The 17,575-nt window shown below is 52.0% G+C and overlaps 2 protein-coding genes and 1 long non-coding RNA gene across 4 annotated transcripts; 2 read left to right on the top strand and 1 right to left on the bottom strand.

Moving 5' to 3' along the window:
• Positions 1-118: 118 nt before the first annotated feature.
• Hoxa11 (homeobox A11) lies at positions 119-3,782 on the top strand. Its single transcript, XM_005085871.4, is given in 3 exon segments — positions 119-328; positions 330-936; positions 2,314-3,782. Coding segments are annotated over 3 exon segments (939 nt in total). The 5' UTR covers positions 119-229; the 3' UTR covers positions 2,547-3,782.
• Positions 3,783-5,436: 1,654 nt separating this feature from the next.
• Hoxa10 (homeobox A10) lies at positions 5,437-14,912 on the top strand. Of its 2 annotated transcripts, none has more exons than XM_005085876.4 (2): positions 5,437-5,676; positions 13,384-14,912. In XM_005085876.4, the coding sequence occupies exons 1-2, from the start codon at positions 5,667-5,669 to the stop codon at positions 13,656-13,658; spliced, it is 285 nt and encodes a 94-aa protein (XP_005085933.2). In that variant the 5' UTR covers positions 5,437-5,666; the 3' UTR covers positions 13,659-14,912. The 2 variants fall into 2 exon arrangements, with proteins under 2 accessions (XP_005085933.2, XP_005085931.1); XM_005085874.4 differs by lacking the exon at positions 5,437-5,676 and adding an exon at positions 10,230-12,216 and having other exon boundaries at positions 13,384-13,658.
• Positions 13,624-16,326, bottom strand: LOC106022507. Its single transcript, XR_001197471.3, has 2 exons — positions 15,795-16,326; positions 13,624-14,221 (listed from the first exon to the last, which is right to left on the bottom strand). It is a non-coding gene; the product is annotated as an uncharacterized LOC106022507 (long non-coding RNA).
• Positions 16,327-17,575: the final 1,249 nt, after the last annotated feature.

Below are 17,575 nucleotides of genomic sequence, written 5' to 3'. Positions count from 1 at the left end.
GGGGAAAAAAGGAAAGGGAGGGGGGTTAAAAAAAAAAGTCGGGACTAGCTCGCAGCTTGTCAATTTCAACATCGGGTCACATGACCAGCACCTCCCTGCTAAGGATGGGGATAGATTTCCACGTCAGCTTACGTCTCCAAATTTCTACTTCACGGATCCGCTTCAAAGAGGCAGCTGCAGTGGAGAATCATGTTAAGCTCGGCTACTGCGGAGAGCCCAAGGTAGCCCAATGATGGATTTTGATGAGCGTGGTCCCTGCTCCTCTAACATGTATTTGCCAAGTTGTACTTACTACGTCTCGGGTCCAGATTTCTCCAGCCTCCCTTCTTTTTTTGCCCCAGACCCCGTCTTCGCGCCCAATGACATACTCCTACTCCTCCAACCTGCCCCAGGTCCAACCCGTGCGCGAAGTGACCTTCAGAGAGTACGCCATTGAGCCCGCCACTAAATGGCACCCCCGCGGCAATCTGGCCCACTGCTACTCCGCGGAGGAGCTCGTGCACAGAGACTGTCTGCAGGCGCCCAGCGCGGCCGGCGTGCCTGGCGACGTGCTGGCCAAGAGCTCGGCCAACGTCTACCACCACCCCACCCCCGCCGTCTCGTCCAATTTCTATAGCACGGTGGGCAGGAACGGCGTTCTGCCCCAGGCTTTTGACCAGTTTTTCGAGACGGCCTACGGCACCCCGGAAAACCTCGCCTCCTCTGACTATCCCGGGGACAAGAGCGCCGAGAAAGGGCCCCCAGCGGCAGCTGCGACCTCCGCTGCGGCGGTGGCGGCGGCGGCCACGGGCGCGCCGACAACTTCAAGTTCGGACGGCGGCGGCGGCGGCTGTCGGGAGGCGGCGGCTGAGGAGAAGGAGCGGCGGCGGCGACCCGAGAGCAGCAGCAGCCCGGAGTCGTCTTCCGGCCACACTGAGGACAAGGCCGGCAGCTCCGGTGCGTATAAAGGCAGCGCCCAGCGCTTTATGAAAGGGGAGTTGGGAATCTAGCGCAGCACCGCTGTTAAATTTTTATATGCTGTTTTATAAGCATATAAGGTTTATGAAGGGCCTTTAGGTTTCCCCCAACAAAACTTTGTTATAAAAGGAGGGATCACGTGGCGAGTGCTGAAATTGGCCGTGAAATACCCACCGGCCAAAGCACGCTTGGAAAAAAAAATACAACTCCCCTTTTTCCTTTTTTCCCTTCTCAGCTCCCAAACCCAACAGCATGATCCCGCTCGAGGCCAGCTCCAGGCTGGGGAGCCGGAGGTGGGCGCCTGTAAATTCCCCCTACAAGGGCTTCAGGAGCCTTTGATAGCGAGGTAATCCGGAGATTTTTATAAAAGCCATGTGTTGCGGCGGGGACTCCAGTCCCGGCTGGGATTCAAAGGCATCGCTGTTTAACGATGGCGCTAGGAGCGCATTTAATAGATAAAGTAGCCCGTTTAGCTTGAGCAATTTATTAAAAGAAACAAATTAACCTAAAGTTGCCCTTTTTGTCCAAAGGAAGCCATTTTCCTTTGGTGCGGAGGCAATTACATGCTGCCTTCTGTTATTCGCAATTGTTATTAAATCAGTCAAAAGCAATGTAGGGTTTTTTTTTTTTTGTCTCGTTTTGTTTTGTTTTTAAGGTGGGGTGAACAACTGGCTCCTGCCTGAAACTTAAGGAAGCCTCTCTTCCCTCTATCCTCCCTAAAATAGCATCCCTACCCTGCTGAGGGCCTTCTGGCTGTGTGGTGGCAGTGAGTGCCCAGGGTAGGGGGTTTCCTCTGCCACCTCCCACCTCGAGAGAGCTGGCGGAAGACGCTAGAGCTCTTGATCAGGAGTCAGGCTGACAAAGACCCCGCAGCCGCCCCAGATGTTAAGGAGGGCTAAATCATGGCTGCAACCAGGAAAGCCCGGGGCCAGGATGCATGCCTTTACTGCCTCAGGAACAGGCAGCCCAGGTGCTGAAGGTGAAATGTCCTCAGGCGGCTGTTTGTTTAGTCTGGCGGGGCAAGGCGCAGCCCGCAACCCCCACTTGCCTGCTTTCAAAGCGGTTTAGCCAGCGCAAACTCGCCTGTTGCCGTGGGGAGCCCTCCTTTTTGCTCAAGGGGCAGCCTGAGACCTTTCCCTGGGGGCCTATCTAGGGAGCTGGCTTTTATCTGAAGCCGGCTCCGACTGCAACTTGTCCCTGGCCAGCAATAGCCTGAAGGCAAGGGCCTGTTAAGACTTTGAAGGGGCCTGGACTGGGCCTCCAGATCCTGTGACCAGACCTTTTTCTCCCCTGGGAGTCCTGGGGTGAGTTGCAGCCCCTATTCGCTGCTGACTCTTTGCTCCTCTCCCTCCTTAGGTGGCCAACGCACCCGCAAAAAGCGCTGCCCTTACACTAAGTATCAGATCCGAGAGCTGGAGCGAGAGTTCTTCTTCAGCGTCTACATCAACAAAGAGAAGCGCCTGCAACTGTCCCGCATGCTCAACCTCACCGACCGTCAAGTCAAAATCTGGTTTCAAAACAGAAGAATGAAGGAAAAAAAGATTAACAGAGACCGGTTACAGTACTACTCAGCGAATCCTCTTCTCTAAGGCTCCAGCCTCCTGGAATTGGGAGGGGGGGCTTCATACATGTGAAATAATATGCAGATTTTGCCCTTGACAAGGTCAAGCCACACAGTGACTTGGAAAAAAAGAGGGGGGTTGATTTGGAGAGAGGGGAGGCTTCCTTTGCAGAGATAGCCCAATAGGAAGGGGCCTGAAACTCTTGGTTCAGATCTCAACGGTTAAGCTTCCTATTAATAATTGGATTCTATGAGTTGTGAATCAACAGAATGAATGGTTTGGGACCCCTGGTGGTTCAGTCTTAGAACCCGCAAAAGCTTTGGGCTGGGTGTGGTCACTGGGGATTGGGCCCCCTGCCAAACCCCTTGGAGGCCATCCCCCTCAGAACCCTCTGCACAGAGACTGGCCACCCCCAAGACTAAGTCAAGAAGTTGTATGCTCTCCAGGCCTAGTTCAACTTGGGGGTAGGGGTAAGAGGAAAGGGAAGGGCTACTAGATCTCCAGAATGGGGTCGCTTTCCAAAAGTAATGTGAAAAGAAAGTTGGACTAAAAGGTGGCTATGAGCTGGGAGGAAGAAAGCTGGGGGGTCCTGGAGGGAAGAGAAACCTGCCCAGGTGACAGTAGTGTCTTTCCATCCCTCCTAGCTACCCATTGTTCTGCACCCAGGCCTGCCTCCTAGCAGCCGCCTGCCTCCTGCAGTCCACCTGGGTTTTCTGCCTCCCAGTTGTGGTGATGGTCTTCATTCAAGCCCAAAATTTGATGGCAGAGCTGACTATTCCTAGGTAGAAGACATTGACAAATCCAGGGGCTATGCTAGCTGCTGGCCCCTCAGTCTCTGCAGGAAATGCCTATGGAATGCTACATGGCTTGGCAAAGTCTGCACCATGCTGAGGAAAGCTTGGATTCTGTTGGTTGTCAGGCAACGGAGGAGCAGGCCTGGCCAATGGGTCCTTGGTTTTGACTGTGAGGGGCTGAAGTCTCCCTGATCCCAAGTCCCCCATTCTTACGCAGCACTCTGCTCTCATTGACTCAGAACTGAGCTTGGAAGCTTCTGGCAATCTTCTATGAGCCGGAGAGTGATTTGGAATTATTTTAAAAGATAAATATTATATTATATATATATTTCCCCGAAGGAACCAAAGCGAATTTTAAGATGCAATGTAGAGGGGGCACGGATAATAAAAATATTTAAAGGCTCTATCTGTTTACAGTGTTCCACGGTTAAACTCGCTCACTGCTAAAAATATTTGAATGTATGCTTCATACAGGGATGGTGTTCAAAAGTCTTGTAAATAAAGAAACCATAACCTAATGTGTTTCAGTATTCTTCTATTCCCCCACCACGCCCCCTTTAGCTGATCTCTTTGAGGGTGCTAGAGAGAATTGGAAGAATGTTGGGGATGGTCTTGTTAATCTCTTACAATACTGGAACATTTGAAAAGAATTGGCATGCCTAGAGCCAGCCTACCAAGACCTGAGAACTTCCCCCTGGGGAGCCAGGCACTCTCCTAGTGAATCTCTTCTGCCTCCCTGTGTTAAATCCCTGGAGGCTCTGTCTGTGATGAGTGCCTTTGGCCAGTTCCTACCTACCCTATATTTCCTGTACGTCTTAATATGCACGCAGGCAGAGCACATGGAAAGTAAAGAGGATAGAAATGTGAGTTTTGGGTCCTGGTGTGACATTTACCTCCTTGTTTGCTTTCTCCTGCCCAATATCTGCCCTCAGCTAGCTAGCATCCTTTTATCAGTCAGTAAAAGGGGCAAGTTACCAGGCCCCTGAGGGGTGGGTGGAAGAGATAGAAGGATCAGGGTTGAGCTGCAATGGAGACTAAGCATAGGAAGCTGAAGTTATATGTCCTTGTGGAAGGCAGACTCTTAGGGATGGGATATGTCCAGGCCTAGCATGTGAGACTTCTCCCTCCAATTGACTTCAGCCCTTAGGGAAGGCCTTGGAGGCTTGTAAAGGCCAATGGCCTGACCTAGTGTAACCTGGCTCACCCCACGGCTGAGTAGAGTCAGTCCCTCTGAGTGTACCCTGTGGATCCCTTCAACAACAGAGCTGTGAGTCTAGGTACCAAGGCAGAGCTGAATCTTGAGAACCTCTGAGTGTGCTTCCTGTCCATTGCTCCCTCTCCGTTCCCTGGGGCAAAGAAAGATGCGGGCTTGCTCTTTGTTTGCTGCCTTTGAACTTCTGCCTTAAATTTGGACATCACCCATAACCTTGAGGGGCAGGGCTGAAAGGACGAGCCTTTTGTTGGTCACCCCACCCTCCACCCAAGCAGAGCCACAGCAGCACAGAGGGTCTCCTTTGCAGGAAGGCCTTAGGCTCCAGACTCTGCTCTGTTTATTTGTTTGCGTGTTTGTCTAACTGGCGCGACGGGAGAAAGTGAGCTGAAAGGGGAAAGGGGCAGACCCCCTAGATGAATGTCTAGGTTGATAGACAGACACACTGAGAGGAACAAGGGCCCTCCTGGGGGGCTAAAAGGGGTGGGCAGGGAAGCCTGGTTTAGGAAAAGACTTCCTTTGGGATGGTTAAAGATTAACCAAAGTCTCTCAAGTTGCTAGAGAGAGTCTAGCCAGGAGAACTGCTTGCAGGCAGGCGGCAGGCGGGCGCGGGTTTGATTTCTGAGCCCTATAAAAGCCCATCCTCCGATGGCTGTGACAATGTGGTCGTAAACCCGTCCTGGGCCGGCCAATTTGCATATTTGGAATGCGCCGCTATAAACCCGGCTGGGGTTTTGCAGCAATTTCTTAGATGTAAAAATGAGATCTCAATAGCAGCGGGTTGGGCACATTCTCTCGCTCTTTCCCTTTCCCTGCCGGGAGCCAGCTTCCTTTTCTGGGCTGCAGGCTGCATCTCCAACCTCACCTAGGCCCGCAACCGCCACGAGATGGCGCACTTCCGATCAATGTCAAAGCCGCCAGGGAGCCGGGAACCCCAGCGAGATTCTTGGCCTTTGTTCGCTTGTGATACTAAGAGCAGCACGGTACGTTATTTCACTTGTCCGGCTCCCCTTCGTATTCAAAAAAAAGGGAGCCTCGCGCTCCAGAAGCGATTGGGATTGTGATTTAAAGCAAAGCGCCGTTGCTAGGCCTCTTCACATCGCGGCTTGGAGAAGCTGCTGCCCTTTGGCAGTGATTTCAGAAATGAGTCAAGGTAAGTGGCCACAAGTTTATCAGTTTCACTGTTGTAGAGGTGGGAGTGGGGACGCTGCTGATGGCTAAGCAAATGACTGAGCTTGTGGGGTGTTGCGCGTTTGCCTCCCCCCCCCCCCCCGCAAGCGCGCTCCCCATAGCTCTCTATGGTTGGAAAGCAGGGAGGCCTAAGTGGAAAAGTTGTCGGTTTTAGCTCCCTGCACCAAAATTTCACCCAAGCTTCTCACCCCAGGCGATCTTTCTATTTTGCTGAAATAGTCAGATCTGAATGCGGTAGGTATGGTCAGAACCCAGCGAATGAATCAGCTGTGCTGGAGTTAGGGCTGTTTGGAGAGCAAAGAGATGGTAGACTAAGAAAAGCAAAAGTTTCTCCTTGGAAACAATGGAGTGGTCAGCATCTGTGGCGGTTGGAGCGGGTTTATTCCTCGCGGCAGCCTGGCAGAGGTTACCGGTTTTCTCGTAGGTGCAGTCCAGAAGTCTGCCTAGCAAGCTAGAAATAAGCTTTCTTCCCCAAAAAGACCATTCAAAGAAGTCGTTTTTGATTTTTGTTTTTAGTGGGATTTTTAAAAAAAAAAATTTTTAAGGATGTTGTAGACAGCCCCTTACTGCATATTTGGAATGTGGCATTATAGACCTGGCTGACATTTTCCAATAAAATATCCTAGCTATTAAAACGAGGGGGGTTATTGTATATTTTGCAAATTATACAAAAAGCACATTGGTAAATATCATTCAATCTGTTTAAACGGCGTGGGGGATCAAGTATGATCCAGTAGGCATTTGCTCAAGACTTTCACAACAACAAGTTTTAAATAACCAAAAATGCTCGCACTTTGAAGGCTAGATTTAAATCTCTCGTTTCTCCCATATTTAAATTTTATTTTGACATATTTTCATTTCTTTCTCGAAATAGTTTCTTTCTTTCCCCATATATACCATACCATGGATGAGTAAAAAGAAGTTCAGAACAAATGCATGCTGTCCCTGTACACATGTGTGTGAGCAAAAGCCGTGCTTATGAACCGCTGGTCTTGTGAAGTGTGGGCTCCTAAGCCATGCCAAAAAAAAAAAAAAAAAAAAAAAAAAAAAAGCAACCCTGAGCAGAAACCAGGGCCCACTCTGTAAGCTGCAGTGGTTGGGAGCACTCCTGACCTGCCTCCAGTTTTAAGGCCAGAGCCATTTCCTTACCTTCAAAACTAAGAACACTGGCACTTCAAGATTACTGACAAAAGGCCCAGTACTCTCCCCCCCCCCCACTCTAAAGGGCAACGGCCAGCAATCTCGATGGTCTGATTTAGATGAAAAAGAAACATAAAAGTATTTTAAGCTAAGAAGAGATTGAACCTGGTAGACAAGAAAAGGAAAGGAAAAAGCCTACACATTAAACAGCCCTGGAAATGTCAACATTCTGTTCTTAAAGAGCAAGAAAAGAATGCTGCTTATGGGGAAAAATCTAGTTATTAATACATTATAAATGGGGGAGTTTCTGAAATTTTGTTAATGGTGGGCTGCTGAAGCTGCATTCATTTTTTTTCCGTGAAGCTGTAATCTAGCCTACAGCTCTCAGGATAATTTGGAACCCCAAACGCATTGAGAATGGCCTCCATATGCAAACTGATTTGTATTTCATTCTCGGGACCTAGAGGTTTGTTTTTTGTTTTTGTTTTTATTGTTGTTTGTTTTGTTTTATCCTAGTGAAAAACTCAATTTATTTTCATAATGAGAATTATTGGGGGGCTGGGGAGATGGCTCAGCTGTTACAGGCTAAGCTCACAAGCAAAAATATAAGAATGTATTTGAGGGTCTCGCAAGGGCCTACTCAGGAAGAGGAATTCGCTATCCAGTAAAATGCAGAGTAATCCCCCAAGCTGTCTTGGTTCATGTACCTGTCATTTCCTGTGTCTCCTTGGAGAGAATGGGTGTTATCACTAGGTAGAAATTGGCAGTATTTACTCCCGAACAAACACAGACTCCGGCGGTGGTGGCAGCAATGTGATTGCTGCACACGTCTGGTTAAGGACGGCAGGCACCAAGGGTTTTAGGTCAAAGGCATCTAGAAAAGGAAAAATGGAATTCAGCAGCCAAAATGAAGGGTACAGGGGAAAAGAAAGAAAAGGGAATCACTGTACTTAATCTCTTGGGGACGGCAAGTCTCCAGAAAGCCAAGGAGCTCAATAAACAGAGTATTTTTATTGAGGAGGCTAACACCTCATTGTTGTGGTCTAGGGAGAGACACTGGAGCCTTCAGGGTGGCTGAGGGATGCCTGGGACTCCAGACCAAGAAAGTCAAGCAGGCACTTACCCCGCCAGCTCCATTTAACTTGAATTTCTGAGCCATTGTATTTACTTTGAGACAACCACATCATTTCAGTTGGCCAGATACCCCACAGCGTCCCACAGTTAGGCTCTCCTCTTGTTCCTTTGCTAATCTAGTCTGTCAGAGAGGGGTTTCCATGAAGGCGCACAACACACAAGGAAAAAAGAAAGAAAGAGCTCACATTAAACACCCAGTTTGGTTTCTTGAAAGAGGGCAAGCTACTGTTGAGAACAACACATCTGTTTTCCACAGAGGCTGATGAAGATTCAAGTGCCAATGCCATGGTCTGTGAGGCTGGGAGCAGGCAATCTAATTCTTCCAACCTTTAGCAGAGATGGCCTTAATGTGCAGTACCAGAGCTGACATTTTAGCCTTGGTCAGCAATTACAGGCTTCTGGATCCCATTCAGCCTAGAAGCCCATTTGGCCATCATACAAGGCCTTGGCTAGTATGAGCCAGAGTGGCTTGTAGCTGGGCACCTGGATTGTTTGGCCAGACAAATAGTCAGGGGCTGCTGAGTCCCAGGAGAGTCCTGGATGCTCTGGAGAATTTGAAGAGAAGGCTTTATGGGTCTATGTACTCCTTCAAAGTGATGGGCCAAATCATGGGAATGCAGATTTGGGTTTTACATATGATAAAAGTCAGAACTACCCTTGGATTACTCAGAGAGCTCCCTGAAATCCTGAAAGGTTAAAAAAGATGCTGTATCTGTATCAATGTCTTTTTCTTTATTCTTGTATTCTCTGCTATCTCATATTCTCTCTCCAATGACCACTGGTCTTTTAAAAACCACATTCAGGGAAGCTCCTTTTTGCCTGAGATCCAGACAGGGCCAGCTGAGGGCTCTAGCCTTAGCCCACAAGACTGCTGGCCTGCTGGTGCTCCTTTTCCTCACAGAGGGAGCACTCAGTGCTCTTGGGAACTACTTCCCCATGTAACAGCTCTGCAGAGAGACATCTGGATCGCTAAAGATCAAAGTGACTTTCTTCAGGCAGCCCCAGCATCAGGGCATTTCCAGGTGATATGCTGAACACAAGAAAGAGTTCCACCTATCTGGTGAACAGAGTGGCGACCAAGCACATCCTGGAAAGCTAAGGTGGGACCACAAGCATCAGTGCTCTGAAGCTTTGCAGCATTTTGGCTCTCTGGTTCATTAGGCCTACCCAAATGAAAAATTGCCTTGGCCTTGGGTACAGAAGCAAAACAGATAGTTAATGATGCCTCACACAGACCCAGCTTTTATTTTCTGGAGTGGCTACTTTAGATTGAAAATTCCAGCTACAGAGAGCTGATGCTCATTTGTGTTGTTCATATTCTCTCTCTCTCTCTCTCTCTCTCTCTCTCTCTCTCTCTCTCTCTCTCTCTCTCTCTCTCTCCTTCCACCTCTCTTTCTCTCTCTACTCCTTTCTTTTGCATTCAGATGCTTAGCTACCCAGCCCTCCCAGACAGTCACCTTGGGGAGACAGAGGTAGAAGTGGCAAGGACGCCTTGCTAGTGTTAACAGAAGCATAGCTTCCTGGGCGCGGCTGGCTAAGCAGCTACAATCTCAGTTCCTTGAATCTCAGAAGCCAGAAGCTGGCCTCTAACCTAGCCCGGTCTCCTATGTGTTTTCACTCTCAGGATTGTTTTTGTCCAGTGACTGGATTCATTCTGGGAGGAACCAGAACATTACCATGTAAATGTAAGAGTCTTTCTCTGCCATTGGCAGAGGTCTGAGTAATGCAGTTCCTGGGGTCTGGGCAGTCAGTAACTCTCCTGTTCCAACTGGAGCTGGCAGGCCTAGGGTATCCTGGAGACCTCACAACCTTGTGGGTTACAGGTCAGGGGCAAAGCGTCAACTGCACAAGCTCCGCTGGATCCCGCCGGAAAAGGTCACATTTCCTGAGCTTGATACGAGGCACACACTTGGGGGTTAGCATGTCCCAGGCTGACCACTTTCAGTTGCTTAAGAAAGCACCCCGGAGTAGGACCCAGTATCTGCTAAGCAAAGCTCCTGGTCTCTAGAGTCTCTTAGAGCAAGGCCCAAACCTAGCTTAGCCGTCCAGGGAATGGATCGCCTCATCACCACCTTGTTAAAATGCGCACACTATACTGCAGAATGGCGGGAACAAGGACTGCCTTAGCCATATCTTTGGGGGTGGGGTGGGGGTGAGGGTGGGGACAGCAAGACAAGAGTGTAGTGACAGGTTTTGTCATAATCTCAAGGAACATAGGAATGCTAAGGCTTAAAGTAAAGCCGGAGAGAAAGCAGTGTGGCAGAGGTATTTCTTGGTAATATTCTTCCAAGATATAGTTCTCCCAGTGCAGAAAGGCCAGAGACCCAAGGCCGACAATCTAGTCCCCCAAAGGAAGTGAGTTTGGGTCTCCTCTGGATGACTGCAGTGTGTATGCATTGACTCTGAACCGAGGGTAGTGGGAAGTCTTCTGTTAGAGTTGCCAGACTGTTGATTTTCACCTCACTAAGGCAGCTATGCAAGGTTGGATGACAGAAATAGAGAGCATGACCCGACTGAGCATAGTGAAGGAGAAAAGTCTTAACGGTCGGTCGGTCGGTCGAAGGATGGAGTAGGAAAGTCGCTGGGACTGAGGAGTCAGGCAGCGATCAGCCAGTGAATTTCAGACAGTGTTCTTTGTGCGAAGTGGTACCAGCCAGCTTCCAGTTCACTGTGGATCCTGGACACTCCGAGGGTCTTGACAGCCTTAGGACCACGCTAGCCACTTTGGGAAGCCAAATTTAAGAGCTAGGACCAGTTCCAGGTCCAGGAATGAATAGAATGGGGAGACTGCGACAGGGTTTGCCTAAATGATCAAGGGACGACAGGGACTCGTGGCTGCTGCACGGCAGACAAGGGAGCACCTGAAGATGGCTGGGGTGCACATCATAAACACCCCACTTGTTAACAGCGCAGGGCCCAAGGGCGCTTCCAAATATATCTTTGCTGGGGGATGGGGTTTTGCGGGCTCAAGAACCAGATTCCCCGGACTGCCACTTTGAGGCAGCTCCCACAGTTCTGGCCTTCGGGCCATAGGTGTCAGACGTACGTCTTCTGGCCCATCAATACAGATTACATATTTATATCAATCGCGGGCTCCGAGGGCGCCCTCGGAGAGCGGCCCCGCGCCTACGAAACCAAACTGGGAGTGGTCGCGTGGAAACTCTTGCTCGGGATTGGCTGCGGGCGCCCGCCGCGGTGCGGGGGGATTGCTAATCGTATTCAGCATGTTTTGCACAAGAAATGTCAGCCAGAAAGGGCTATCTGCTCCCTTCGCCAAATTATCCCACAACAATGTCATGCTCGGAGAGCCCTGCCGCGAACTCTTTTTTGGTCGACTCGCTCATCAGCTCGGCCAGAGGCGAGGCGGGTGGCGGTGGCGGTAGCGTTGGTGGCGGCGGAGGCGGCTACTATGCCCACAGCGGGGTCTACCTGCCGCCCGCCAGCGACCTGCCTTATGGGCTGCAAAGCTGCGGGCTTTTCCCCGCGCTGGGCAGCAAGCGCAATGAAGCGCCATCGCCCGGAGGAGGTGGTGGTGGTGGCAGCGGGGGCCTGGGTCCCGGGACGCATGGCTACGCGCCCGCGCCCCTAGACCTGTGGCTGGATGCGCCCCGCTCCTGCCGGATGGAGCCTCCTGACGGGCCGCAGCCGCCACCGCAGCCACAACCCCAGCAGCAGCAGCAGCCGCCCCCGCCGCAGCCACCCCAGCCCCCGCCACAGGCCACTTCGTGTTCTTTTGCGCAGAACATCAAAGAAGAGAGCTCCTACTGCCTCTACGATTCTGCGGACAAATGCCCCAAAGGCTCGGCCGCCGCCGACCTGGCCCCTTTCCCGCGGGGCCCGCCGCCCGACGGCTGCACCCTGGGCGCCTCCAGCGGAGTGCCAGTGCCGGGCTACTTCCGCCTGTCCCAGGCCTACGGCACGGCCAAGGGCTTCGGCGGCGGCGGTGGCGGCGGCGGCGGTACGCAGCAGCTCGCCAGTCCCTTCCCTGCGCAGCCCCCGGGGCGCGGCTTCGACCCTCCGCCCGCACTGGCCTCGACTTCGGCCGAGGCAGCCGGGAAGGAGCGAGCCCTAGACTCCACGCCGCCACCCACGCTGGTTTGCGCCGGTGGTGGCGGCGGCGGCGGCTCGCAGGGCGACGAGGAGGCGCACGCGTCATCCTCGGCGGCTGAGGAGCTGTCCCCGGCCCCCTCTGAAAACAGTAAAGCCTCGCCGGAGAAGGACTCCCTGGGTAAGCAGAGCGCAACCGAGGGCTCAAGTCAGGCGGGCAGACAGACAGACCCACATGGAAGGAGCAGAGGACCAGGAGCCCGCGCGGCAGCCGCAGGCCTTGGCCCAAGCTTAAGGCAGGCTGACCTTCTGAACTTGTTTTTAATATTTGGGCGTGGGGACGCTGTAAAAATCCATGTCCGGCTTAGTGCCCCACACCAAGACGTCCTTAGCGCTGGCCCCAGCTCACCCAGACTCGGGGGATGAGGACACCAGTGAGCAGCCCTCCTCCTGTGCATGCACTTTCTTGTGGCCCCGAGAACCCCCAAGCCCTGGTCCCCAGCCCAGCCTGCTCAGCGCGGCCCACGCGGGGGGGGAGGGGCAGGGAGGGAAAAGTGGCTCGTCTGCAGATAGCACGGATGTTTGTAAGGCATCCAAAATAAGCAGCCGCCAGCGCTAATAAATAAGCCCATTAACCGGCGAAGTTCGAGTTTACGATCCCCCATGCCTTTTTCAAAGTTCCTGGAGGGGCGGGAATCCTTGCTGCAAGAAGCAGAAAAGGCAAATCCCCGCCCGGACGCCTGGGCCCTGAATTGAAAACCTCGGAGTGGCCATTTCCCTTCTCTTGGAATTCGGTGTCGCCTAGCTGCACACCCCAGTTTCTTGGAGAGACAGGGGCGGAACAGCCCTTGACCCTAGGATCGGTTTTTCAGGACTTCCCTACGGGCCCAACTATGTCCTTCTCTGACCTAGAGCAATCTAAGGGGCTGGGGTAAGCCAGGGTTCTAGTCCGAATAAGCATCCCTTGCCCCCAGTGTGGGGGCCCGCAGGAAATGCTTCCCTGCCACTGGGTGAGAGGCAGAGAAAGGCGTTAAGTTCAAGATGTACGGCCTCGCCTACTCCGGCCTTTCATTCTCCAAGCGCCCCGCAGCGTGGTGCTAAAACAGGTGCCTGGAAAAAAAAGTAGAGGAAAATGTAAATTGGGAGGACCGGGTGTGGATTTGAGGCCCACTCGGTTTTGTCATGCCTTTTGGAGGAATTTCTTGTTCTCCGAAAGTCAAAGGAGGGCATAACCCTCTCTCTATGACTTCGGGCATCCCTCTAAAGGGAAAGACCCAGAATTCACCCCCCTCGCACAGCCTGAGTGGCCTCGACTTAACCTTCCCCTCTGTGTTCTCTTAAACTCCAGGCAATTCCAAAGGCGAAAATGCAGCCAACTGGCTCACGGCAAAGAGCGGCCGGAAGAAACGCTGTCCCTACACGAAGCACCAGACGCTGGAACTAGAGAAGGAGTTTCTATTCAACATGTACCTTACTCGAGAGCGGCGCCTAGAGATCAGCCGTAGCGTCCACCTCACGGACAGACAAGTGAAAATCTGGTTTCAGAATCGCAGGATGAAACTGAAGAAAATGAACCGAGAAAACCGAATCCGGGAGCTCACAGCCAACTTTAATTTTTCCTGATGAAACCTCCAGGCAACGCCCGTGTTTTCGCTTCCAGAGCGCCTGTACCCCTCCTTCTGCCTCCAGCCTCTGCCCCAGAACCCGCACCTGTGCCGGAGCCCCATTAACTCCCTTCACCTCCCAGGCCGCTTCGTCTGTGCAGGGCTGGTTCGTTCTGACTTTTTGTTTCTTTGTCTGTTTGCTCGGTGTTGGTTTACTTGTTTTCTGGGGGAAAAAGCCATATCGCTAAAATTCTATAGAGAATGAGATTGTCTTCACTGTCAAGTCCTGACTGGGCTGGGTTCGCTGCCTCGGGGTTCCCAGGACTCCTACCCGGATCTGGTTTCCTGCCCAGCCCTGGGTAAACTTAGCCGGAAGCCCTAGGTTCCATTGTCGGCGCTGAGGTGTCTGGCCTGAGGTCAATGGTGCCGGGAGCCGCCCCCGGGTTCGCCAGCCTGGAGTGCTGGGCTGTGTTTAATCAGGGAGTACAGGCCTGATTTCTCTCTTCTTCCTTCTTTTCTTCCTTGGCCAGGAATAGAGTATCGAAACATGGATATGCAGGTTAGCTAAAGGGCTTGACCTGGCTGATAGAGAAAAAAATGAGAAAGAAATAATCAGAAAGATTAGTTTTTCCTTCCTCAGTAAGATCTCCCAGCTTTAAGTGAAAATAAAAATGGCCAAGAGAAGAAACCTTCTCCTCCCGTTTGCCTAAGGTCTTGCTTGCCTGACTCAAACCCTTCATTTTCCTTTGAATTTCCATACGCTGACTGTTGGTAAATAATGTAGGTTTGTTTATACATATGGAATTAGTGGATTTTTGCCATTAAAATGGTTACCATTTGGTAACACTCGAAAAGCACACCACGATTCTCCCTATTTTATGGAGTTGGGGTTTTTTTTTCTTGTTTTGCTTTAATTCACTTTTTTTGTTTCGTAGGCTTTCTGAAATTCATGGAAGCCTAGGTGGGCTGGGGCGAACAGATGAGAGAAGGGAGACATTGTTTGGATTTCCTTTATACTGTGAAGTTACATGCATAAAAGGGTCAAACCTGTAGGTGCAGAAAAAGAAAAAAAAACTATAAGTACAAATCTGTATAAATGTCTATTATTATGAAAAATTGCCAATCTTGTTTAAGCAAATGCATTCTATCGTTATTATAAATGTTAGTTCTAGCTTTATTTACTTCAAATCTTAAATCAGAATAAATTAATATTGTATTGCTGCTGTGCGTGGAAAAGATGATGTTTATGTTCCTATAGAATAAAAGCTGTGGAATGAAGTTTTTTAATTTTACCTCTTTTTTGACTTCTTATCTTCACCTTCCACTCTATCCTGTCCACCACTTTTACAACAGGAGGGCTAGCCCGAGCCCCCTGCAATTACTTTAGGCATCTATTTAAATATTACCTAGACGGTCGTAATTTGTCTGGGCCCTATAGCCCTGGTGCCTTAAGGGTTGTCGGCTTTTGTTCAGTTTTATGACTTGCTAGTATATCTGGATTGTGGCTGTCTTGGACCAGTGGTTTCAGTTGAGAGGAGAGCTGCATAGACAGAGGACGCTAAACAGGATTTCTTTCGGGAGCCCCAGAGAGACTCACAGAGGCCAGTATTTTGCGGGTGTCCAGGTCCCAGAAGACCCCACGCCCTAAATCGCCCTAAACCCGCGGTGGAGGGTCCACTCACCACAGAGCACCACTAGTGGCTGGGGCAGCGGTTAAGTGGACCGGGGCCGAGCCGTCCAGGGTCACCCCCTCCCCCTCCCAGGCCTCCCCCCACCTGGCGGCCCTCCGCTAGGCCACGCGTTTCCTGCTCGCCGGAGGTGGGGGGAGCGACACTGGTGGGGGGGGGAGGGTCGCGGGAGCGCGCGCCTCAGCGGGCGGGCTGCTAGGAGGGAGATGGGGGGGGGAGGGCGAGCGGCTGCTGGGAGCAAGTCGAAGAGGCCTGGCCAGACACAGGACCCGGCTCGAGGCTGTCCCCTGCGCTTTCGGATCGTCCGGGGCGACTGCCGCCCGGCTCTGCTTCGCGAAGCTGCGGGATCTGGGGAACCCTGGCCTCGCCGCTGGGCCTCCCCTCTCTTCTCGCCTCCCCCTTTGCTTCTCCCTCCCCCTTTGGCGTTCTCCCTTCTCCCCTTTACTCCTCCATTCTCCTGGGCGTACCTTCCCGGGCACTGGTGGCCTCTTCTCCACCACGAGTGTAGGGCAGCGGCTGGCGCAGGTTTGGGAGGGTTGGTCTGGGCGCGATCGCAGGTCTCTTAGCGGCGACGGTGGCGGCAGCGGAGGCGGCAGCGGCAGCGGGCGAGGCAGCCCGGCGCCGGCAGCTACAGAACTGGTCGGTGATTTAGGTAGTTTCCTGTTGTTGGGATCCACCTTTCTCTCGACAGCACGACACTGCCTTCATTACTTCAGTTGAAAGCGTCTCCAGGTACCAGCCGCGGTAGCCAGGCGGACCGACCATCCAGGCCCTAATCGTGCCAGGCCTGCGGTGGCAACCACGGATCCCCAACGCAGGAGGTCCTCGGCGTTGTGCCATCCAACCCGCCTCACGCTTTCCGCCCCGCACCAGGCCCGGGGCAGGTATGGTCAGGTTAGGGGCTGATTCCGGGGGCGTGGTAAGAATTCTGGGCCCCGGGCCATTCAAGGTCAGGGGCGCTCTCTTGCAGCCTAAGCACACTACTGTAGACCTGCGCCTGTCTGGGGCTCTGCCGTTCTCCAGCGAGGCTGGGCTGGAACCCGTATTCACCACTCACTGTGATCCTGCCTTGAGCTGAAGGAAAATTCGTTCTCCAGTAGAGCCCCAGGCTGAGTCGGGGCCTGCCAGGGCTGGTAGCCTGGCCTTGTTGCTCACCTTTCCTTCTGCGAGCGCGCCCTCTGCTCCCCAGTCGCCCACCACGGTCCATCCTCTTTCCTTCTTTCTTTCTTTCTTTCTTTCTTTCTTTCTTTCTTTCTTTCTTTCTTTCTTATCCCTTTCTTTTCCTGTCCGTTGTTTCTTTTTTTTCTTTTTCTTGCATCTTCCTTTCTTTTTTCCTGTCCATTTCTCCGTCTCTCCATTTCCTTTTTTCTTGTATCTCTCTTTTTTTCTGATGGCTTGGAGAATGCTTGGCGCTTTTATTTTTTCCTCGGTGCACAGGTTTGAGGGTGCCGAGGAAGAGGTGCATAAGGGAGGCTGTTTAGGTCGGTGGTTTTCGGCCTGGTGGGCCTCTCTGCGCAGACAAGGCCTCGGTTACGATCACGACCGGATGGCGGCGGCCTTGCGTTAGCCGCTGCCTGAGAGATCCGCTGAGGGGGCACCCGCGGCGTCTTTGTGTGCCCGCACCGAGGGCAGGGTTCGGAAGCTGCAGTTAGAGTTGAAGCCCAGCCTGGGCTCGGTGGAGTCTGGCTGTCTAGAGAGCTCCAGCAGGAAGCTTCAGGCGGCCTGTGCCAGCTTTACCGGTCCTAACTCGGGCTTTGACCGTGATGAAGGAGCCTCGCTGGGGACAAGGCTCGGCTGTTGGCTGGCTTGCCAGCTGTAGCAGATCCAGAAAATGTTAGCCTCGTGTCCCCCCTCCCCTCCGTGCAGCTGGGTGTTTGAGAAGGGGGACTTTCCCAGCTCCAATATATTTTAAATGAGCGAAAACAATGCCAAATTCAAGAACTAAGAGGGCACAAACTTGAGTGTTGGTTTTAAATTGTAATCTATGAAAGCCACCCTAACCACTCTCAACACAGAAAACTTAAAACAAACTATCCTTCCCCCTACAACACTGCCCTGAGACCACAGATCTCTTGTTTTCCTTCCCAGCTCAGGCTGGGAATTGCTTTCATTGCTCAGGCCAACAACCTGTTATCTGAAAGACCAGCACACCCGGTTCTCTCCACCTCCTCTCTGCCCTTTTCTGGGTCATAGTATTGGATTTATTTTCAGAGGCCAAGGTTTTAGGAAGATTCTCAGTTGAGAATGC

The sequence above is a fragment of the Mesocricetus auratus genome, unplaced genomic scaffold, assembly GCF_017639785.1.
Source record: "Mesocricetus auratus isolate SY011 unplaced genomic scaffold, BCM_Maur_2.0 Super-Scaffold_100676, whole genome shotgun sequence".
In the NCBI taxonomy this organism is placed as follows: Eukaryota; Metazoa; Chordata; class Mammalia; order Rodentia; family Cricetidae; genus Mesocricetus; species Mesocricetus auratus.
The sequence above is the reverse complement of the archived record's forward strand: the minus strand, read 5'-3'. Positions and strand labels throughout refer to the sequence as shown.